The 24629-nt window shown below is 40.9% G+C and overlaps 1 protein-coding gene across 5 annotated transcripts in view; it reads left to right on the plus strand.

The window, feature by feature from the left end:
* Window positions 1-3992: 3992 nt before the first annotated feature.
* Window positions 3993-24629, plus strand: part of COL14A1 (collagen type XIV alpha 1 chain) — a 210989-nt gene continuing 190352 nt past the window's right edge. For 3 of the 5 annotated variants that reach the window (XM_019459946.2, XM_019459942.2, XM_019459945.2), the window contains exons 1-2: window positions 4125-4311; window positions 20691-20813. In XM_019459946.2, the coding sequence (XP_019315491.2) occupies window positions 20726-20813 (88 nt within the window). In that variant the 5' untranslated portion in view covers window positions 4125-4311; window positions 20691-20725. Of the gene's footprint in view, window positions 4100-4124; window positions 4312-4579; window positions 4703-20690; window positions 20814-24629 lie in introns of those variants that run through there. The other 2 variants (XM_019459943.2, XM_019459944.2) reach the window with 2 other exon arrangements.

Raw genomic sequence — 24629 nt, forward strand, 5'->3', positions numbered from 1 at the left:
TGGGAGTCTCAAGAGCAGGGATGGGATAGTCAGCATGGAAAGGGGGAATATGGGAGCAGGGGCGTGGGCCATGGGTATGGCTTGAAGGCATGGTGTATTGTCAGCTGGTGCCTGCCTACTGGCTGAGGGTGAACCCTCTGTTAACAAAAGAAGGGGAAATGGATGCTGGGCTGAGGAAAAAAATCATAGCTGCCTGTTACCGGGGGGTTGGAGAAGAATTGCAAATAACTCATGAAGCTGGAAACTGTGGTTTGCTACAGAGTGTATGAGAAAATGCATGGTGGTATTTTGGGTTTTCATAGTGACTAGGTGAAGAGGAGAGTGATACTGGAAATTGGTGATGGAGTCAGAAATAATTAATATCCTGCCATGATGGGGGCAGTCATGCTGTCCTACCAAAATGCCAATAGCACTTCTGTTGAGAAACATCGCAAGGAGAATTTTCTGGAAGGGGCTGCTGAAGAGGGTATAGCCATATGCAATGGGCAGAAGAGGGACAGTCCTGGTTTGGGTGATACAGCTACCATTTATCATTATCATGGATAGGTCCATAAACCCATCTGTCCTTTAATCCACATGGCCATGCCCTGTGATGCAATTAATGACTCCCTTCTTATACACAAGGAGTTAGGCTCAGAGAGGCAAAATAACTTCACCAAAGTGACACAAGCAAGAGACAGAGGCCCTTCAATTCAAGTTTGGATGCACAGTCTTCTTGTAAGTTTTCAGGTGATTGGCGGGAGAAGGGAAACAGTGTGTGTGGGGTCCTTAGGGAGAAACAACGTCACAGTCATGTCAAGCTCAGGATGAGAGTCTAAGAAGAGTTGCTGAGTCCTGAAATCAATTACTGTGGGAAGCTGACGTTTTTTGGATATCGTTGGGAAGGCCCAGATGTTCACATGTTCATTCAGATATAGTTTTTTCTAGATTGAGGGAGGAGACCATCTAGTCTTGTTTCTATGATTCTGTTCTCAGTACTCTACCAGGTTCTGAGGGCTGACCTTAAGATAAATGTTGAATAAACACCCCTTTGAAGGGGCTGGAAATTTACACACAACTGCAACCTAATGGACAGCTGATTAAAACCAGTCATTCTGATTCAACATTAACTGAAATTTGTTTACATTCAAAGTGAAATGCCACAAGTCAAAAGTTAAAGAGATGAAGGTAGGATGAGTTAAACTTTTAAAAAATAACCTTTTGTACCATTACAAAATCAATATTCATTATTGTATAGGATTTTTACCAAATAGTATGCTCTATTTGCTGCATATGGATTCTTGTGTACATATTTCACATTTAAAAATCATTTCTACTTTTCTATAGTTTTATCCTAAATACTTTTTTCTCCCTCTGCCTAAAACTTTGTGCTAATATGCCACTACCTCTCCCAGTGGAATTGCAGGAAAAGCTGATTTTACACCAGTCATCTACATCTTGGTAAAAATGAAAGACATGAGTAGATTTTTTAATGTTTATTTATTTTTGAGAGAGAGAGAGAGAGAGAGAGAGAGAGTGTATGTGTGTGTGCGTGAGTGGGGGAGGGGCAGAGAGAGGTAGGGGACAAAGGATGCTAAGTAGGCTCTGCGCTGACAGCAGCGAGCCCAATGTGGGGCTCCAACTCAGGAGTAGCGAGATCATGACCTGAGCCGAAGTTGGACGCTCAACCAACTGAGCCCCCCAGGCACCCCAACATGAATAGATTTTATTTAAAAACAGAAATATCATACAATCATGATCCCAAGGCTCTTGAGTCTGAACCAAGCGTCGGGCTTTGTGCTGACAGCTCAGAGCCTGGAGCCTGCTTCAGATTCTGGATGTCCCTCTCTCTCTGCACCTCCCCTGCTCATGCTCCGTCTCTGTCTCTCTCAAAAATAAACAAACATAAAAAAAATATCATACAATCCAGTAATTCCACCACTGGCTATTTACCCAAAGAAAATAAAAACACGAATTCAAAAAGATATGTGTACCCTTACATTTACTGCAGCATTATTTACAAAAGCCAAGTTATAGAAGCAAATTAAGTGTTCACTGATAGATGAATGGATGAGGAAAGTGTCACACACACACACACACACACACACACTGGAATATTACTCAGCCGTGAACAAGAACGAGATCCTGCCATTGTGACAATATGGATGCACTGAGAGGGTATTATACTAAGTGAAATAAGTCAGAGAAAGACAAATGCCATATGATTTCACTTATGTGTGGAATTTGAAAAACAAAATGAAGCAGAAACAGGCCCATAAACACGGAGAACAAATTGTTGGTTGCCAGAGTGGAGGGGGTAGAGGGATGGGCAAAAAGGGTGAAGGGGAGTGGGAAATAGCGGTTTCCAGGTATGGAATGAATAAGTCAGGGATGAAAGGCACGGCATAGGGAATATAGTCAATGATACTGTAATCGCATTGCATGGTGACAGATGGTAGCGACACCTGGGGTGAGCTTAGCATAAGCTAAATCACTATGTTGTACACCTGAAACTAATGTAATATTGTGAGTCAGCTATACTTAAATTTTACAAAAGAGATTTTATTAGTGAAAAGAGGGAACCGGCACTTGCATGGGGAGGTGGGGCAGAGGAGCAACCAAAGTGGTAGCTGTCTCCAGGAGTAAATTTTGTATTTCAGGAATTCTGGTCTCTTCAAGGCAAGGTGGATGGCTATCTTTGCAGTTCCCGCCCTCTCCCAAACCCCCAGGCGGAACCACCAGGTGGCGCTCGCACCCTTGCAGTCTATCTGGAGCGCTGGGACGCGTTCCGCCTCCTTCAAAGTTGCACCCGCTGCCTGACCCCCGGAGAAGTGAAGCCCAGTTTGCAAAACCGCGCCTAGCTTGGGCCCCGCCCTGTGGCAGAGCCAAGGCCAATTTGAAAAGGGACCAATGGAGGCAGAGCGTCGGTGCGGGCCCTTTCCGCGCCAACCGCAGGACCAGCGAGGAAGTTCAGAGCATTGACAAGGAGATAAAACAGCACGCAAAATCGGGGAAAGGGGAGTTGGTGGCTGACAGCGGTTGGGCCGGTTAGAATGTCCAAGGGACCTCCCTCTAAAGGTTTCAAACGCCCCTCTTTCTGTATTCTCAGCTGGGCTTGTGGGAAGCAGGTTAAGAAGACCGCTTGCCCTTTCTCTTCTATCATGAGCCGTTAGCTGTTTTCCAACGTGAGAGAGCTTTTTCCTGCACAAATGAGTTCTTGCTAAATTGTTTCTGTAACTCCCTCCCCAACGTTTGTGTGCACACAAGCTGGAATGTAAAGAACGCCGAAGGGGACTTGTGCACGGTTCAAAAATGGGTAACGATGATGACTTTTTTAGGGGGCCCAGAGGGTGACTGCGCAGCCCCAGTCCCTTGACACTGGACACGGGGTCTTCACATCTCAGGGTAGAGACCCTCACAGGGTGGCCTGCATGCATCAGAACCACCAGGGCGTTTGAGAAATGCAGAGTCCCGGCCTCAGCTCAGACCTGTTGAAACAGGATCTTTGCGAGTGGGAATCGGGAAGTTGCAGCTGTGGACACTGCCGACATTCGTCCTCATAAGCCTACAAATACATCCATTTCAACACCCTCAGATGATTCTCCTGCACGTCACAATTTGAACGTCGCTGCGTTGGCAGCCCCCGGTTCGGACAAGGAAGCGAGAAGAGGGGAGGAAGGGTACCTTCCGCGCTCAGTGGGTGCGCGCTCCCAAGATCAAAGTCCTTGACGCGGGAAGACAAGCCGGGTTTGGGGCGCACAGTAGCTGAGTCCTGGAGGGGGTGCCACACCTCGCAAAGCGGCCGCAGGGCCTGGCTCAGCAGCCCCACACTAGCCACGGTCCGAGGGGGCTCACGACACCCGGCTGCGGCGCGCACCTGGGGCTGCAGCCAGGTCAGGGGCGGCGCAGGGGAGGCGCGCGGGCGGGCTCCTTTAGTGGGGAGGGGGTGGGGAGAGGAGGAGGAGATAAGGTAGGGGGCGTTTGAGACTTAGGCCTGCCTCCCACCTCCCCAACCTCCGCCCCCGCGGCCACCTTCCGCTCTATAATTGGCCGCCCGTTGGCCTTCCTTTCCTCTTATCTGATCCTGGGCGCCTGGCAGGAGGGAAGCGCCGGAGAGGAGGTAGCTCCGGGTTGCCGAGTGGGAGCTGGAGTGGGAGAGGGGGAGAGGGAGTAGGGAAGAGGGAAAGGGAGAGCGAGAGGCTAATTAAAAGGGGCACAAGGCGGGAAGCGAGTGAGAGCAGAGCGCCCCCAAGAACCAGCTCTCGGCGGAACTTGGATCCTACCTAGGCATCGAGAGGTCCCCAACCTGGGCTAGAACATTCCCCTGCACAGGTCAGTTCTAATGTTTCTCTGCCCTACTTCGGGTCGGCCTTGAAAAATCTATTCGTGAGGAAGGAAAAGTGGAGAGAGAGGGTGAGCCACCTGCAGACGCAGCGCAATTCCATGGACCTTATCAGAGCGGGCTCCCCGGATGGCCGGGAACCTCTGGGGTGGGATGGGCTGGTGCACCCAGATGCCTCCTAGCAGGGTTCGCTGGGCAGGGAGTTTGGAGGTGCTACGTGCTGCGAATGCAAAGCCAGTGTGATGCCTTGTGTTGTTCCCGGGAACTTTGCCCTGTACGTGGGTGCCTTGAGCGCGCGGCGGCAAGAAGAGGTTTTGGCTTGGAGACACGGGCAATTCCAGCATTTCCAAGTGGAAGCGGCTTAGTCAAGGCGACAGTCTGGTGAGAAAGGGGTTTAGGAATTTGTCTTGGAGGGCTGTATATAAATAGACAGCACGGTCTTTTTATTTAGATTGTATTTGGGGGCTCTTGGAAGAGAAGTCGATGGAGGTCATGGGAGACCAAATTTACCCAGCCACAGATCAGCGCTGGGGTCAGGCGCTAGACGCAAAGAGGAGCAAAAAGAGCACATAGATGGAGGACGTTGGCGGTAGCTGCTCTTCTGTGTCTGCGCCAGGAAACCCGGATGCTGCGGGCTTTTTTCTCGCAGGCGGTTGCGGCTTTGACACGCACCGCCAGGCTGTGGTGTCGGAGGGTCTTCTCTGCCCTGGCTTTTCCGCCCCTCATCTCCTCCAGGTTTATCCCTCTGCACCCCTTCCTGCTTGAAGCCTAAGGGTACGCACGCTGCGCCCGGGCAGGGATGCATCCAGGAGAGCTGGGCTTTGGCGTGCAGCGCGCACCGGCAGGGCAGGGTTAGGGAAGGGCCGGAAGGAACCAGCGTGGGGCCACAGGAGTGCCTTCTGTCCTAGGCGAGTCTGGACGCCGCCCGCAAGTCCAGAACTAGAGGCCTTCGGACTGTGGTAGTGAGTTCTTGGGTCCTCTGTGTGAAGCACGCCCTGTGGCACACGAGCTCAGGGTTGACTGGGGGTCTCCCTTCCTACGTAGGCCCAGGCTTTGCGCTTGTCTTTAGGGAAGATGCCCAAATGGAGCCCGTGTGCAGCTCTCACCGGGGGCCAGGATTTCCCCCCTGAAAATTGCTTCTGGAGCTGCTACTGAAAGCCTCATTCCCTCTGGAAGTTTTGGACTCCCTTTTGGAAGTTTTAGAGAGTCTGCTGGGCAGAGGCTGAAGGGGGAGGAACAGGGAGAGGGAGGAACAGAGAAAGTGGCAAAAATGCAAACAGATGTTCCTGAAACTCCCCTTTAAAGACTTTGGGGCCCCTCACCTAGGAAGGGTTTAGGAGGGCGCTTCCTGGTTTCAGCCTGTGATAAAGGGGTTGTATGCAAATCCAGCAAACAGACTCGTGCTGGGTGCCATGAGGAAAATTGGTGTTCTGTTTCTGATAAGGTGGTCCAGTTGTGCACACAGAGAACTCACTGGTAAATTTAGAATGAGTGAATGAAGGAGTGACTGAATGAAGGGATAACATTTGGACTTTTGCTTATTCCAAAAGAACAACTTGGATGGATTTGCTCTGAATCTGGCCCTGATGGCTTGGTTACTGTAATAGGCTTCAGGATTTTTTTTTTTTTTAAACAGCTTTATTGAGATATAATTCTTATACTATACAAGTATACAATTCCATGGTTTTTATATTCAGAGAGTATATTCACAGAGTGGTGCAGCCATCCCCACAATCAATTTTAGAACATTTTTATCATACTTATCATATTCCATACTTAGCAGTAACTTCCCATTTCTTCTCAATCTGACCATCCCCCACCCCTCAGTCCCTGGCAACCACTGACCTATACTTTCTGTTGACATTTCATGTAAATGGAGGCACACGATATGCACGTGGTCTTTGTGACTGGCTTCTTTCACCTGGCAAAATGTTTTCAAGGTTTATCCATGTACAATATACACACTCACTAAACACTGGGCACCTCCTTCTGCCTGGAGAGCCCTGTGCCAGGATGGACCTGAGCCTCCACTGCAGCCCTGGCCTCCTGGGGGTCCCTTTGGAAGGATGGGAGCCACACTGGTGAGGCCTCTCAGTAAATCCCCGAGAAGTCTTTCTTGGAACCCATCAGAATTCCTGGAACAATTTTGGGCAGGTCCCAGGCTTCAGGATTGATGGGAGGAGCCCTTTGGCCCTTTTCCTGCTGCTAACGGTCCAGCTGAGGATTTCGGAGAACTCTTGGGGCCTTCCACGTGCGCGTCTTGGTTTTCCGGATCAGCCAGGGCTGCCTGAAGAATGGGCTGAGCAAAGTGGTATGACTTAAGGGGCACTAGGTCAAGCCCCAGCCCACACACCAAAAAAAAGAAAAAAAAAATTCCTTGGGGTGTGTGCCCTTTGGCTCTTAAATACTTCCTAATGTCACCTAGTAAAGCACAAAAATCTTTTGCCTGTTTTAAGCTGACAGACAATTTTAGCAGTTATGTGACTCCAGAGCCACATTTGCCGTCATTTTTATCCAAACTCAGCCAGATGACTGCCGTTTTCCTGGCCTGTTGTGTGTAACCCAAGATTCCTTTAAAGGACAAAGGCCTTCCTGAATTGCTGCAGGCTGAGGTGGTATTATTTGAGTACCGCTGAGCTAACAAATTATCTGAGATGAGGACAGTTTATGTAGAACAAGGTTGTTGTTAAATGAGACACTAGATGGTGCCCCCAGGGTACAGAGGAGACAGCTGGAGTCCGGAGTGGGGAGTGGAGAGCTTAAAGGAAAATGACAAAAACAAACTTCCTCCTTGGCAGTTTTGCCCTTGATAGTGCTGGGTGTCGGGAAAACAATCTCTTCTTGCTTCTTCTAGAACTAAATACAAAGTGGCAGGGATCCAGTTACTCTTCTGTATACAATTAAGCCTTGAGTGGAGACCAACCTGTTCCAGCGGAGGTGGTGAGTGTGTGTGTGTGTGTGTGTGTGTGTGTGTGTGTGTGTGTGAGAGAGAGAGAGAGAGAGAGAGAGAGAGTACTGGCATTTTTTTTTTGAATACCTATTGAATACCTGCCTTTTTGTCTTTCAGAAACACATTTAAGTCTCTCAAATACTTGCAGAAGTAAATATTATTCTTCTTTTAGAGTTCACATCACTGAGCTCCCAGAATAGAACTACCTTGCCTGGGGTCACAAAACAGACACACGGTTAAGAAAAGTCTGTATAAGATTTGAATGGGGATGCCTGGGTGGCTCAGCTGGTTGAGTGTCAGACTCTTGATTTTGCCTAGGGTCATATTCCTAAGGTTGTGGGATTGAGCCCTGCATGGGGCTTCATGCTGGGCATGGGTCCTGTTTGAGATTCGCTGTCTCTCTCTCTCTCTCTCCCCTTCCCTCTCCCCTGTCCCTGGCTTGCTCTCTGTCTCCGTCTCTCTCTCTCTCAATCTTTAAAAATTACAAAAAAAAAAAAAAAAAAGATTTGAACCCAGATCCCACTGGATATATTCTCCATCAGCTTCTTTGATGGGGTTGGGGAGGGGTGTGTGAATGACATGGACGGTGTCAACTGAGGCCATACAATCTCGTAGCTGAAACAGGGGATGGAACTTGCTCCTTTGTGCCCCTGTCCATGTTTCTTAACCTCTCTGAGCTTTATTTTCCTCACCTAGAAAACAGGGATAACAATAGCCACACTGGAGGGTCAAGATCTATGATCCAGTACAGAGCCTGAAAGACAAAAATGGCTGCTCTCATCCCTTACTCTCCCTTCTTCCCACTTTCCCCCTTCTCTCTTTCTCTTCTCCATTTTTGAGAGGGTGGTGACTAGAAAGGCCATGGGAATTTCTGAGAGTTGAGGGTCTAAGTCAGGACTTGGAGACTAGACTCCCCATTTCTTCAAGGTGATTTTTTTAATCTATGCTCTTGGCAAACTTAGCCGTCAGTGGGCCTTTGTTGGATCCATCCAGGCAGGTGTCTCTAACTTTCAATTTTAGGGAGCAGCGCTTGGTCTCTTTCTTCCCAGAAATTACCTGGATTGTTTATGAAAATTGATCTAGAGGGAGGCTGGGCTTTGCTGAGTCCATCGATTGTCTTAGGATGTGTCTATAACTAGGGGCACTAAGGGGACACTATTAGACAACTGTCTGTTCCTTCCTGGGTGGCTCTCCGTCTGTTTTTATAGACAGATTGATAATCTACATTGAAATGAATTGATACCTAAAAAGAGTTTACTGCAGGTTTTTGGCTTCCATTCTTCCTCTACTTCCCTGAGCTGCCTCCTGCCATGTACCAAAATTGTGCCAACCATTCAAAATACAATACGCGTTAGTAGGTAGAAATGCAAATCACCAATTACAGTACAGTGTTAGGTGCTTCAGAGTGCAATATAAAGATTACTACCATAGGAACCATGGTGGAGCATGTGACCCACACCTGGGAGATCAGGGAAGCCTTCCTAAAGGATGAGATACCTACACTGAGATGTGCAGCTACCCTTTATACTGCTTATAGTATAGAGTTTAGTTAAAGACAACCCCCATGTCTTTGACCAAGGAGTTATGTCAGTCCTTAAAAAAAGAAGGAGGTAAAAAGAAAGAGCCAGCTCATGGATCATTCCTGAATCAAGGAGCTGTCACTCTAATTTGTCATGCTTTGGGGATGGCTGTGCCTTCTATCCTGTAGAACTTACACCACCTAGTTTAAGATTGAGCGGTCTTCTGAGGTCAATTTGCAGTCAAGTCCCTTGCATTTGAGTCATTCACAGGACTGCTATTAATCTACATAGGATCTTTCTATGAATTAGAAAAAGGTGGTCTCTCTGGGCATACCCATGCCATTGGAAGAAGAAAATAGTACCCTTTCCTCTGAATAACACAGCTTTGCATTCAACTCGGAAAGCAGAGTGCCAGTTTCAAGCATCGCTCACTCTCAGCCAAGTGCAAATTGTACAGTGCATCAACTGTAACCTATACACATCAGCCCTGATCATTCAGTCATCTATTATTCAATCAATCAACACTTATTCATGACCTATTATGCACTTTGAACTTTTTTATTATGGGCTAAGCTGCCATCTAGATGTCTTATAGTATCTAAAACCCAGAAGGTAAAAATAGTTACCAAGGCTCTGTGGTTTGCTGGAGAGTTACGGTGGACAGAGGGGCAGATGCAATCCGTTGGGAGGTCTGCAGTGAGGGATATAAGCCAGTGCCAGGCAAATTATAGTCTGCTGATTGGTGTCTATCCACAAACTGTTACTTCTGCCTGCTGAGATAAAACTACCAGGATGTAAATCAAATATGTCAGTAAGCAAACTGTTAGTTCAGCAGAGATTTTTTTTTTTTTTTCATAGCAAAGCTTTCTTGAAGAAGAAAGCAAACCAATGCATTGATTTACATTTTGGCATAATTTCCTTATCTCATAGTTCATAGACTGAACTATTTTGAGGTTATTTTGAGGACTACCAATCTAGGCAACACTGGCCCATATTTGGCCAGGAAGGTGATCTTGGATCCTTTCTGTCTCTCTCTCTTTTTTTTAATGTTTATTTACTTTTGAGAGAGAGGGAGAGAGAGCGAGCAGGGGAAGGGCAGAAAGAGAGGGAGACACAGAATCTGAAGTAGGCTCCAGGCTCCGAGCTGTCAGCACAGAGCCCAATGTGGGGCTTGAAATCATGAACTGTGAGATGATTACCTGCACTGAAGTCGGATGCTTAACCCACTGAGCCAACCAGGCATCCCCTTTTTGTCTTTATACTATGTATGAGTGTGTGTGTGTGTGTGTGTGTGTGTGTGTGTGTGTGTGTATGTGTATGTAGAAGTACTGCCTTTTTTCTTTTTTTGAGTACCTGCCTTTTTGTCTTTCAGAAACACATTTAAGTCTCTCAAATACTTGCAGAAGTCAATATTATTCTTCTTTTAGAGTTCAGATTGCTGAGCTCCCAGGACAGAAACTACCTTGCCTGGGGTCACAAAACCAGCAAGTGACAGACACACCATTAAGAAAAGTCTGTATAAGATTTGAACATGGGGCAGTATGTACTATCTTCCTCTTTCCCTTGTTTTTTTCTGTATTTTTACTACCTTCTCATCTTGTCTTTATAATTTTTCCTCTCCTCCCTGTTTCCTTATTTCTAGCTTACTGCTTCTTTTCCTTCTACTTTGATGTTGTGAATTTGATACAGTTTTTTTTAATTTTTTTTTTTGTAATTTAAGAAGCAAAGTGAGAGGAGCCCAAATGTTTAAGTAATGAAAATAGAAAACAATCACAAAATTACAGGAATTTATAAGAATTGAATACTAATTACAATTATTGTATGTCGATAAATTAGAAAACAAGGATGAAATGGATTACTTTTAAGCAAAGTACAAATTAGTAAAACATCCTAGGTTTATAGAAATTATAAATAAGACAACAGGCATAAAAAATTTGAAAAAGTTGTTAAAAAGTAGCCTCCCCCTTGGGGCACCCGGGTGGCTCAGTCAGTTGAGCATCTGACTTCAGCCCAGGTCATGATCTCACAGTTCGTGAGTTCGAGCCCCGTGTCGGGCTCTGTGCTGACAGCTCAGAGCCTGGAGCCTGCTTCAGATTCTGTGTCTCCCTCTCTCTCTGCCCCATCCCCACTCATGCTCTGTCTCTCTCTCTCTCTCTCTGTCTTAAAAATAAATAAAACATTAAAAACAATTAAAAGAAAAAAGTAGCCTCCCCCAAATGCCAAAGTTCCATGATTTTGTAATTAAATGGTTAACAAAAATGTACAAGAAATCAATAATACCAATACTGTTATAACTGTTCCAAAGGACCATTTACAGAAAGAAAGGGAAAATCAAAATTAAATTTATGAAATCAGAAAAATAATGCTGATATACACACTTGACACAGCATAAAAAGAAAGCTACAAACTAATCCCACTTATTAATATTAGTGCATTTATTCATATGAAAATTTTATTAGCAAATTTTATCAAAGAATAATCTGCCTCTCTATTGTCATTGCAGTTGCTTTTATAGTAAGGCTTGTTATCAGGAATTATGAGTCATCTGACTTTGTTCTCCTTTTCAAAGATTGTTTTGATTGTTCTAAGTCCTTTGCATTTCCCTGCAAATTTTTTGAATCAATTAGTTAATTTCTATAAAAAATGACCTGAAATTTTGATTAAACTTGCTTTGAACATATAGATTAATTTGAAGACATTTTAACAATTGGGTTTTCAATCCATGAACATAGTATACTGGGTTTTTCAATCCATGAGCATAGTATACTACTCGATGTATTTAAGCCTTTTTAAATTTCTCTCAGGAATTCAGTTTTGTATTTTTATAGTTTTTACATCAAAGAGTGTAGAGCATACCATGTCTTAATTGATTTTTAAGTATTTTGTGTTTTTTGATGTTATCATATATGGAATTTTAAAAACTATTTTCTTTTCCATTTGTTTGTTGCTATGAGAATATGATTAATTTTCACCTATTGATCTGTGTTCTGCAGACTTCCTAAATTTACTTATTAGTTCAAGTAGGTCTTTTTTTTCTTTGATATGTTCTTTAGGGTTTTCTGTGCAAAAAATCATGTTGGTTTTAAATAAAGATACTTTTACTTTTGCCTTCCCATTCTTTCTGCCTTTTCTTTTCTTTTCTTTCTTTTTTTTTTTTTTTCCACCTTATTGCCCTGGTTAAGACCTCTAGTACAATGTGGAATGAAATGGTAAACATGTTACAATGCTGACATCCATTTCCTTTTTTTTTTTTTTTTAATTTTTTTTTTAACGTTTATTTATTTTTGCGACAGAGAGAGACAGAGCATGAATGGGGGAGGGTCAGAGAGAGGGAGACACAGAATCTGAAACAGGCTCCAGGCTCTGAGCTGTCAGCACAGAGCCTGACGCGGGGCTCGAACTCACGGACCATGAGATCATGACCCGAGCTGAAGTCGGCCGCTTAACCGACTGAGCCACCCAGGCGCCCCTCCTTTTTTTTTTTTTGTTTCATTCAGAAGGAAATTTTTTTAATTTCTTTTTTCAATTAATTTCTTTTTTATTTTACATCCAAGTTAGTATATAATGCAACAATGATTTCAGGAGTAGATTCCTTAATGCCCCTTACCCATTTAGCCCATCCCCCCTCCCACAACCCCTCGAGCAACCCTGTTTGTTCTCTATATTTAAGAGTCTCTTATGTTTTGTCCCCCTCCCTGTTTTTATATTATTTTTGCTTCTCTTCCCTTATGTTCATCTGTTTTGTATCTTAAAGTCCTCATATGAGTGAAGTCATATGATATTTGTCTTTCTCTGACTAATTTCGATTAGCATAATACCCTCTAGTTCCATCCACGTAGCTGCAAATGGCAAGATTTCATTCTTTTTGATTGCTGAGTAATACTCCATTGTGTGTGTGTGTGTGTGTGTGTGTGTGTGTGTGTGTGTGTGTGTATACAAAAGTATATATATACTTTTTGATTAAAAATATATATATTGGGGTGCATGTGACCCTTCGAAACAACACACCTGTATCCCTTGGATAAATACCTAGTAGTGCAATTGCTGGGTCATAGGGTAGTTCTAGTTTTACTTTTTTGAGGAAACTCCCTACTGTTTTCCAGAGTGGCTTCACCAGTTTGCATTGCCATCCATTTCCTATTCTTGATCTTAGGAGAAAAGCATTCAATATTTCTCCATTATATATGATTTTTTTTCATAGATGCCCTTTGTCAGATTAATAAAGTTCCCCTCTATTAGTTTGCTAGGTTTCTTTTAAATCATGAATGGGTAGTGAATTTTCTCAAGTGTTTTCTCTGTTTCTATTGAGAGGATATGTATATTTATTTATATATTGTGTAACATGCTGAGTGATACTGATTTTAAAATATTAAACTAGTCATAACATTTCTAGAATATACCCTATTTGGTAATGATTTTTATATATATTGGTGAATGGATTTTTGTATCTATGTTCATGAAGGACATCGTGTAATTTAAATTTTTTGTAATGACATCGGTTTTTGATAAAAAGATGCTAGTTCACCTCTGTTTTCTGAAAAGGTTTGTGTGGAATTGATATTATATCTCCCTTAAATATTTGATAGAATTCACTAGTGAAACCATCTCTAACTTTGCTTAACATATGTATACATATATATACATATATATTCATAAAAAGAAAAAATATATATATATTTGAGTATAATTGACACACAATGTTACATTAGTCTCAGATTTACAACAGGTGTGATTCAACAAGTTTATACATTATACATTATATTATGTTATGTTATGTTCACCACAAGTGTAGCCACCATCTGTCCTGATACATTACTATTATAATGTCAGACATATTCTTTATGCTGTGTCTTTTATTCTCATGACCTATTCATTCCATAACCACAAGCCTGTATATCTCACTCCCCTTCACCCATTTTGCCCAATTCCCATTCCCCTCCCCTCTGGCAACCATTAGATTGTGAATATTTTTAATAACAAATTTAATCTCTATAATACATATAGGGCTGTTTGGATTTTCTGTTTCTTCATGTGTCTGTTTTAGCAAGTTCAGTGTTTCAAAGATTTTTTCCAATTAAACTAAATTCTTGGATTTACTGGCATAAAGTTATTAATGTTTTTCCTTTTTATCACTTGTTGGTTTGTGAAATATGTAGTGATATAATTTCTTTTATTCCTGGTATTGTTAGTTGTGTTCCCTATCTTTGTTTCTTGACCACTCTTTCTTAAGATCTTTCAAGTTTATTAATATTTCAGAGAAGCAAATTTTGGCTTTGTTAATTTTCATTAATACTAGTTTATGTAGTTCCTTGGTTTGTACTCTTTATTAATCCCTTTCTTCAATTTAATTTGGATTTAATTTGCTCTTCTTTTCCTGGCTTTTTTAGGTAGAACATTAGATCATTGATTTTAAATGTTTTTTCTTTTTTGTGTAAATATTTTAACTTAGAGATTTCTCTCTAATCCCTCAACTGCATTCCACAGATGTTCATGTGTTGTCTTTTTATTTTTATTGGCTTCCAAATATTTTTTTTTTTAAATCTTTTTTTTTTTTTTTTTTAATGTTTTATTTATTTTTGAGACAGAGAGAGACAGAGCATGAGCAGGGGAGGGGCAGAGGGAGAGGGAGACACAGAATCTGAAGCAGGCTCCAGGCTCTGAGCTGTCAGCCCAGAGCCCGACGCGGGGCTCGAACTCACAAACTGTGAGATCATGACCTGAGCCGAAGTCGGACCCTCAACCGACTGAGCCACCCAGGCGCCCCGGCTTCCAAATATTTTTAATTTCCATTGTGGTTTCTTCTTTGACCTATGGATTAATTAGAAACATGTTCAATCTCTAGATACTTTGAATTTTTAAAGATATTGTAATATTTTTGATTAAAAAATTTTTTTAAAAATGTTTATTTACTTTTGAGAGAAAGAGACAGACAGAATGTGAGTGGGGGTGGGCAGAGAGCCAGGGAGACACAGAATCCGAAGCAGGCTCCAGGCTCTGAGCTGTCAGCACAAAGCCCAATGCAGGACTTGAACTTGTGAACCATGAAATCATGACCTGAGCTGAAGTTAGACACTTAACCAGCTGAGCCACCCAGGTGCCCCTGATATTGTTGACTTGTAATTTAATTCTGTTACTGTCGGAAACCATACTCTGTAAACTTTCAAACTTTTGAAATTTTTTGAATCCCATTTTATTGCCCAGTATATGGCCCGTTTTATAAAACTTTCTGTGTACACTTAAAAAAAAGAAGTACATTCTGCAGTTGTTGGATGTACTGATCATTAAAGATTAATTTGTTGATAGAGTTATTCACATCTGCTGTGTTGTTATTGATATTTTGTCTAGTTTTTCAGTCAGTTTCTGAGAGGAGTGTTAACATCTCTAATTTTGCTTATTATTCCTTTCTTTAGTTTATCATATTTTGCTTCATGTATTTTGAAGCTCTACTATTAAATGCACACACATTTATGATGGCTAAGTTTTCTTGATTACTTGACTCTTTATCATTCCGAAGTATCTAGGATTTGAGGAGAGTTTTTATGCTGATTTTATTTCTCCTCATTGTGGCACACTTGTCTCTGACATGTCCCTTCTCAATTTGCAGTTTCTAGAGTTCCTGAACTCTTTTTGCCCTTTGATACTTTAAGACTATGGCTTTCCACTTGATTTCTGGTCACCATGCCATGCGCAATGGGGAGTTCACTGGGGGCAGGGGTGGGGGGTGGGAAAGGCTAATCACCAAGCTAATAGCACCAAAGCTAGGTCTTCTTGATTCCTAACTTAGAGTTTTCTACTATGTCATGGTGCTCACAGATAAGAGTAATAATCACTAACTTCCTCTGGGGCTTAAGTCAACCTCATTAGCCAATCCTGGAAACTTCTTTGGTTATTCTGGATGTGAGGAGGGTGGTATTTTCACTGCAGAGAAGAAATAAAGAATGCTAAACGATGTTAACACACTGGACCAAAGCAATAGATCTAAAAACTATAGACCTGTTTTTAGTCTTTGCTTTTTTATCTGCAAATCTGTATGACCTAGATCATCAGTTGACTATAAAATTCTCCTTTTATAAAGTGAACATTAAAGCATAAACAGTAGAGGGTTGGAGAAAGCATCTTAGAGGTCATTTTGTCCAGTTCCCTTTCCCTTCTATAGTATCTCTTATAGGCTACTGCCTCAGAACTTCTAGTAAAAGAGAAGACCCAGTTCTAAGTTAGAGAATTTTTACATCTAAATCCACATCTCTTTGGGTTGGTTCATTGATTCAACTTCGATTTGCAGAAGTTGCACAAAATAGCTTGTTTGATTTTCAATAACATGAAATCTCTTCAAGTATTTGAAGACATTCATCATATGCCTCTGATTCTTATTTTTCCTAGGCTTAAAACATGCTTCAACATCCCCATTTTTTTTCACATCCTCATTTCTTTTAAATCTTTGCATGAACTTGTCAACTAGAACTGCTAAGTCTTTTTTTTTTTAAGTCTATGAGTTGCTCTTAAGTCAAATTTTTCACATGCTCGTATGGTTGATGATTTTCAATCTATATTGAGCTGTCATGTAGGAAATGATAAAACATGGATAGCATATTTTGAAAAGTTTAAAGCAGTTCACTCATGCGAATAATTGTGTCTCTGTCATTACCTGGGTCTTCGGTTTTTACCTAAGCCTTTTGCCAAGTTAGTCCTACAACCGTAACATGATGGGATAGATAAAGACATCCTGCATTTCCTTCCTCCTTTAGTGTTTACTCCAGTAGCAAAATTTATTGATTCTATCATTCCCTTGTCCTTCATGTTCTTAGAATGTGTTGCTAACTTGGAACTAGTTAGAACTTTCTGAGAGCTACCTTTGTTCTAAATACATTATCTGCATTATCTCAATCACTGTATCAGATAGATGCTAATTTGCACATTTTGTATGAAGAAACCAAGTCAGAGTGGTTACACCAGTTAGCCAAGGACCCCTAACAAATTATTGGCAGAATTGTCTTCCTAACTCCCAGTTTTCTATTTATATTACCACTTTGTGCTAAGTCTTTCTTCTATTTCATACTTACTTTTATTAAGCTTTGCAATGTATTTGCTCGTGATCTTTCTTTTCAATAAAATTGTGAGATCGCTGAGGGCAGGGATTGTATAGTATAAAGTTTTGTATTTTCCTTAGTAGCAAGTAGAGAGCTTTGGTTATATAGTGGGACTCTCAACAAGAGATTGTTGGAATGGAAATCTCAATACTACAAATAACAAACTCTCTCAAGACCAAATGCCAGATAGCTAGCAAAGATTTTGTTGAAGTTCATGGTTTGTTTGGTTGGGTTTTTTTTGTAAGTCAGCACTGATTGAAGAGAACATTATGCAAGATTGGAAGGTACATGTGTGTGTAAGTCTGTACAAGTGTTTGTGTGTATGTATGTTTGTGTGTGTATCAGTGGTTTACAAAAACTTTAGAATAAATATTTTAAGGAATTTTGATAAAACTGGCTATACTCAGGGCCTTTGCTCCTTATTAATCTCAACTATACAAATGAGATTAAATAAAACAGAACACATGAAGTAGAAGGGCAAATTAGCCCTAATTGGGATAGTTTTAAATTATGGACCACAAAATTGTGACAGTGTTTTGAGACAACTTATACTAAACATTATCAACTTTCCCAGAATTGGGTGTATACCTTCTGAACTTAGAACTAAGTACCCATTTTTAATATGATGTTTTTAAACCAACAAAATAAAACGAATGAACAAACAAAACAAAAACAAAAACCAAGGCAGAGTTATTTGTGTTGGGCAGGATTTTGGGCAAAGTTTCAACAAATTAGGCTTTGACATTTTGGTAAATGTTAAAGTGTCTCATGGCACTTTAATAGGAATTGGGATTCTTCTTGCCCCTATTTTACTGTCCAAAAATTTGGAGACTTGGCAGAAAACCTTGGGAAAACTAAAATTCCACTTCTCTCAATATGGTATTACTCATCCTAATTTAAAGTAAACAACAAAAAGGAAGATTTAAAGATAAGCTATGGCACAATTTTTTCCATCTAAATAATACTGTTTGTTTTTAAATTACCAAGAGTAGGGTAGAATAGTTGATTGGTTAATTAATTAATTAAAATTAAATTTTGTGAAATGCAAATTAGCTTCCATTGTGTTGCGTTAATTATTGCTTCAAAACACCTGGACACAGGACTTGTGTTTTGAAGAGAACAGAGAAAGTCTTTTGGCTTATGGTTTGTAAAAGGATCGTTTTCTCCTATGTTAAAATCCTATCATGTGGTATCTAACCAAAAGTTCCCTGATCTTAAAATGTATGCCGGAAACACAAATGTGGCCTATTTCCTTACCTTTCTTCCCCTTGCCTGCTTCTAGTTGAAACCTACAGTTATAATGTTGGGGTACAAAATCTTAGAATATTTTGTTTGAGTTAAGAGGGTGATTCTGCTGGTATGGTTTTTTGGGGGCTGTACAGGACAGCTGTCTGGGTGATTGGCAGATTTACTGATTTCTTGGTTGTGTTAGGGTTGAAGCCCACTCCCATATCTTTTGAAATCCTCTGTATTCATGCCTTCTGTCTACATAAGTGCCACTCATATCTCTTTGGATAATCCATCTAATCTTATTCTTGCCTTTGTAGAGTGAGGGTTCTATATATGCCCCAAGGTCTTTGCTCCTTTAATGTATCAAAATTTGCTCACTGTTTATTCAATTTCCTTTGTGTTCTGACAAATGGTTGGTTTACTAATCTGTGGTGAATCAACCCATGCTAAAATGCTAAATATATATATAATAAATACATATATTAGTCACTTAATGTGTTGCTTATTCTTTTAGAATAGGCACTTAATGTATTGCTTTCCATTTGGAATTTTAAGGAGCTTCCAGTATGTGAATATTTCAGTCCAAGGAAATATTCTTTGAAAAAAATTTTTTTAATGTTTATTTTTGAGAGACAGAGAGAGAGAGAGAGAGAGAGAGAGAGAGACACAGAATCCGAAGCAGGCTCCAGGCTCTGAGCTGTCAGCACAGAGCTCAATGCAGGGCTCAAACCTATGAACCGCGAGATCGTGACCTGAACCGAAGTTGGACGCTTAACCGACTGAGCCACCCAGGTGCCCCAAAGAAATATTCTTTTGTAATTAGTATTTTGGAACTATGGTAGGATGATAGGAGAAGATATTTTTTGGGTCTCTAGGCACAATTGAGCACATTTTAAAATTTTTATTACAGGATCTTAGCTTGTTTATTTACATGAATATCAAAGCTTACAGATTTCCCTTTTATTGGCAACATAAAAGAGTTGTACACAAGACTATCATTGGGTATTATACAAAAAGTACTTGCCCCCCAATTTGTTTTTGAATGATTGCCTGAGGGAAATACAATTTATTCCTCTGAATATACACTGTATTACTCTGGAATTACACCAGAATCTCAGAGGTTTAAATGCATTAGTCCTATTGCTTTCTCTGTTCATAGACTTTTAGGCTTTACTACGTTCACTGAAATAACTCTTCAGTTAAAAAGGAAGTTGAAGCTTATATGATGTGGCCAAAGCATATTCAGAGGAAAATTAATGGCCTCAAATAAAGAATAATATCACATTAAGATTTGACAAAAAGAAAATCACAAAGAAAAACAAAAAGCAAATAAAACAATAAGAGAAAAGCGAAAAGAAGCAATTCCTGATGATACGCGCAGAAATAAATCAGAAAACAAAACATAGCATTGATGAGTAAAAAAAACAAAACAAAACAAAAACTTGTTCTCAAAAAAACCCCCCGCAAAGTGGATAAATATATAGATTCTCTATTCTGGAGGGAGAAGAGAAGTCAGAAACACACCCTTGAATACTGATAAGGGAGCAAGAACCAAGAAAGATAAGGTTTAAGCTGAGAGATCACACAATTTTGCTAATAAATTGTGTAATTAAATATGTTCTAAATATCACAATGGACATACTAAAAACATTATTTGCTATTTATCTGAAATTTGCCTGAGATCTTTTGTGAGACAATACTGGAGAATGAATGAATGAATATATGAATGAAAAAATGCCCTAGCTAGAAGAAAACTTTTCAGATGTCTTTTTATCCTTTGAGGAAATTTCTTGGAATTTCTCCTTTGTAGTGGCTTATAAAATAATTATGGTCAACAATTTGTAGACTGCGCTCGTAAATTGACCAGTCACTCTTGCTTCTTCTCTCTTCACACTTCTTCTTTCCCTCTCTCCCTCCTTTCTTCCTTACGTACCTTCTTCTGCCCCTTTTCATTTCTCTTTTTCTTAGAGTTTTTCTTTCATTGATTTCCTCGTGAAAAAGAAAACCTTGGAAGAGTTTTTAGATTTACACGTAGGACAAAAAAAGTTAAAAGAAAAGGTGAAAGGATTACAGATTTTTCAGCCCAGTGAAATAAAGGCAGAACAGTGATTTAGTATTAGCACAAAGTGGTTTTTCAAATTCTCTTTAATTACCAGAAGAAAGGTCCTATATATCTTTACTTTGTAGGCAAATAGAAGGACTTTTGACTTTATGTGAAAAATCCTGGAGGAACACATTCCTGTCAAGGAAATTGTGATTGTCTCATTTATAATGCTCATTTCACATAAACTTTTGGAATTTAACCATTTGGAAAATTCACTGTGCAATTTATGCCTCACAAGAGTCACAAAGTACTTCCTGAACTTCTTTCCCAAATCTTTCAGATCATTCTCTCCATTTACAGCATCTTCTCAAAAGGTTTTCTTTTATCAGTTCATATTTCAGAGTGAAGTATATGGTGCCCAGGAGAATGAATTACTTCCTGACATTACTAATCCGTGTTGGGTGGTTGGCCGGTATTAGAGGACGCATATACATTATTTTCAGGCTTCTCAAAACATTCCTGTGTTCTCTATTTCCAGGATTGCTGCATCTCATGTGAAAAGCAGAGGATAAAATGAAGATTTTTCAGTGCAACATGCAATACCGGTTGTTTCCAGCTTTTCTGGCAATTGCTTATTTTTGCACCATTGTCCAGGGTCAAGGTAACGCAAAACTTTAAGATAATCATTAGGGCTGGGACTCGAGCTGCACTGGTTCCGATTATTATTTTTTATCTTACCTACCCTAATAGGGTTTCACTGGTTCTACTGTGTTTCTAGGCAGGGTCATATGTTGGCTTTTACTCAGTTTTACCAACTGTTTGCCTTGTAGAAATGGGCCACACAACTTTGATGACGGTTAAGACCTCACCAGTGGCTGAGCATAGTCATTTTGTGGTGGTTTGTTGAATAGCTCGTTCTTCACATGCTTCTGAAAAGGCTGTGCAGATTTAATTGGCAGAAGCCAAATTTGCATGCTACCAAATCAGTTCCATTAATGGGGAGCTATAATGTGTGTATGTAGGTACCTGAGTCACGCCTCGTCTCTTAAATAGAAGGTCTACAAAATATTTCTACCACTTGATACCTGGTCCTTATTTTGTTCCTTTCTTTAAAAATTGAGCACACAATGTACAGTTTCCTAAGAGTCTGACAGAAACTGCTGATACACCATTTTAAGCATTTCCGGCTATTTCTAGCTTCGTTTTCATTGAACTTCATTTTTGAAATCTACTGTTTGTATTACTGGGATCTGCACCTTTATTTTTGGTTTCGACTCATTTTTCTAAAGTATGTTAAGAGTGGGTAAACTACCACTCATGGGCCAAATAACAGAAGACTGCTTGCTTTTGTCATTAACGTTTTATTGGAATGCAGCTATCTGTTTACATATGTCTGTGGCTGCTTCACATTGAGAACTTGAGTAGTTGTGACAGAAACTGTATAGCCCCCAAGGCCTAAAATATTTATTATCTGGCCTTTTGCAGAAGAAGTGTGCTAACCTCCGGAGTAAGCGCGCAACGCGTATAAATGAGCAAAACTACCTTACTGGGTAAACACGATAATCTTGCAGAAACAGAAATGTTGGTACAGAAATCGTCATTCATCAGCTTAGCAAGGAAATGTAAATGAGATAAAGAAAGTTGTTTTAGGAGTGTTTATGTCTAATGCTTGGAATTTACAGTCGGAGAAAAGTCAAATGTTAAGAACCACCACACCCTGCTTCCTTAAAGTGAGGCGTGCTTGTTTGCAAAGGCATGGAACGTGACCCTTGGCAGGCTCGAACAGTGTTCAAACACTGAGCAAAAGACCGTATTTCTGACTACTTCATGCAACACACAGGGAACAGTTAGACAAATTCTGCTTACCCTGTTTACGTTAATGTGAGAACACTTTCCGCAGTGGTACTAGAAATCTCAGGTAACTCACCATCGAAACTGTGGGATACAAGCACAGGTCCTTAGGAACAAAGAGCAGGCAAATCACAAAGCCCTTCAGAGCCACTATCTTAGTCTAACCTAATTCAGAAATGGTCGTTGCTGGAGTAACTGATCGCACAGAGACCCTTCTGGGGTGCTTTCAGGGATGCCGTCAGATAGACAGATAACTCACAATGTAAGTTCTGTGTGTGGGGTGGGGCTGTAGCAAAAGACAAAGCTGGAAAGGTAGATTGGAGCCAAATTGTGGAGGATTTTAAACAGCTCTGATTTTAGCAATATCGCTGCTACTCATATTTGTGACCCATAGTGGCTTGGGGAATAAGAATTAAGTAGGAGAGACCATTGGAAGATTATACTAACGTGTCTGGGAAGTAGAGGTTGAGGGTCTGAGCCAGGTGGGGGAACAGAGAGAAGAGCGTGAATCCAAGAACCATTTCAGAGGTAGAAGAGAGAAGACTTCCTTCCTGATTAGATATGGAGGGAGGTGTAAAAGGGAAATATCAAAGAGGACTGTAAGGCTTTTTGCTCAGTAGACGGGACCTTTAATTTCAACTCACATGTTATTATTGCTTCTGTACCTTTGCGTCATAATTGCTTGTTTACCTATACTTCAGTACTTCTCTTATTGGTGTCTATATCTCTGATGCAGACCAATGCCTCAGTCATAGTAGACATTTGTTGAAGACATTAATAAAAGAATAGGGGTGACTGGGTAGCTCATTCGGTCAAGCGTCCGACTCTTGATTTCAGATCAGGTCATGATCTCACGGTTCATGGATTGGCCCCGCGTCAGGTTCTGTGCTGACAGGGCAGAACCTGCTTGGGATTCTCTCTTTCCCTCTCTCTCTACCTCTCTCTGCCTCTCTCTCTCTCAATATTAAAAGAAAAAAAACTTGAAAAAGAATAAATGATGAAGCAAGTTTAATCCGAAGATGATATCAGTCTCAGACACATATGTGGAGCTTCCACTGTTTGTGGAACATCCAGGACAAGATGTCTGGTGGGTAGTGGGTGGTCTGGAGCTTAGGTGAAAGGGATGAGACGGGATATATCTGAACTGTTTTGTGCTTGGAGGTTATCTGATGGGGACCTTTGAGGTCTCAGAGGTGAATTGAAAAGGCATGGTCCAGTGGAGAAACTTTCTAGAAGGAAGATGGTGGGCACCTGCTGGAGGAAATCCCAGTAAGAAAAGACTTCAGATGTCATTGGCTTCTTTGGCTTTTAGGAAAGTACGTGAGATGTTTGAGAAACTGAATCTTATTTCTATCTACCATGACACCATTTATTTATGTGATTGATTTTGAGCAGAGAATAAATAATTGGAGTTGCTTAAAAAGATTTACTTTAAGTTTTATCTGTTTGAAAGGGAGAGAGAGTGTAATTATCACTGGAAGTTAAGTGTACGTATAGAAGGACCTCCTTTGGGCTGCAGAAAGAAAAAGCATGGGTCTGGCATTAAAGATCCACAACTTTTTGTTCCATGAGACATTTATTTGTGCACTGGGTTTACAATGATTCTATCAGTCTTGCTACCCTTGCTCTGGCACAAGTCCCAGTGTCTTCCATACAGAGAAAAAGGAGCTAATTTTGAAGTTTGATACTATGACCTCATGCCTTCTTCTTTCTTAACTAGCATTTTTTCTGTTCACTGTTTTTCCCCGATAGGCAAAAACCTAAAGGAAGTGTGAACTCTGTGTCTACCCAAGATTTTCTTTTAATGATTGAGAGAGTATTTTTGCGTATATAGGCAATAGGTGCGGTCTGTTGATCAAAGAAAATGGTGGTATTGCTTTTTGCTAGCAGTTGTAATGGGACTGTAGTCATCCGCATCATTTATAAATTGTTTACAAAGTTGAACGTGGATGGATATTGTTGTTGCAGTTGCTTCACATTGTATTTCTTTGAGCAGTTCAAAGGAAGCCAGTGCCCTCTGGGTCTGGAGCACCCTCTGTATTTTCTGGGCATGGAATCAGAGCATGGCCATTGTTATCCTAATCACTTTCTCCTGGAGGTTCAGAAGGCTGTGGCTGTTGACTAAAAAAATGTGTCAGGCTATAAACTCAGACCACATTTGAAGAACAGTAGCCTGGCCAGAGAATGCTGTAAAGATTTCTAATCTTTAACCTAGGAATCCTGGGTTGACTTATTTGCCCTTCTTGAGAAGTCTGCACACCTGGGGTACCAACAGAATGGGTTGATCCTCTTGCAACTGCCTAGACCTGAGGCCCTCATCCTATTTACTGTACTTTTTCACTTGACGATTCCCAGGCATGTCAGCTGTCTTTCACCAGGGCGTTCAGGCAGAACTCTTTCATGAGCTTGGCCCATGATGTCTAGCAGCCCACTGGCAAGATTTGGTGGAGACACTTGATATATTGTTTAAAATGGTTTAATTCTTATTTTAAATTTTCTTCCATAAGTAATAAGAGCCTACCTACGAATACATTATTCTCCCCAAGTTCCAGACTGAGCAAAATAGTAATAGTTTTTCTGTTCATCCAAATGTTATGTTCAGCTATCTTCCTCTTGAATTGCAGTG

Source organism: Panthera pardus, unplaced genomic scaffold, assembly GCF_024362965.1.
Source record: "Panthera pardus isolate Hobbes unplaced genomic scaffold, ASM2436296v1 HiC_scaffold_7, whole genome shotgun sequence".
Taxonomy (NCBI): Eukaryota; Metazoa; Chordata; class Mammalia; order Carnivora; family Felidae; genus Panthera; species Panthera pardus.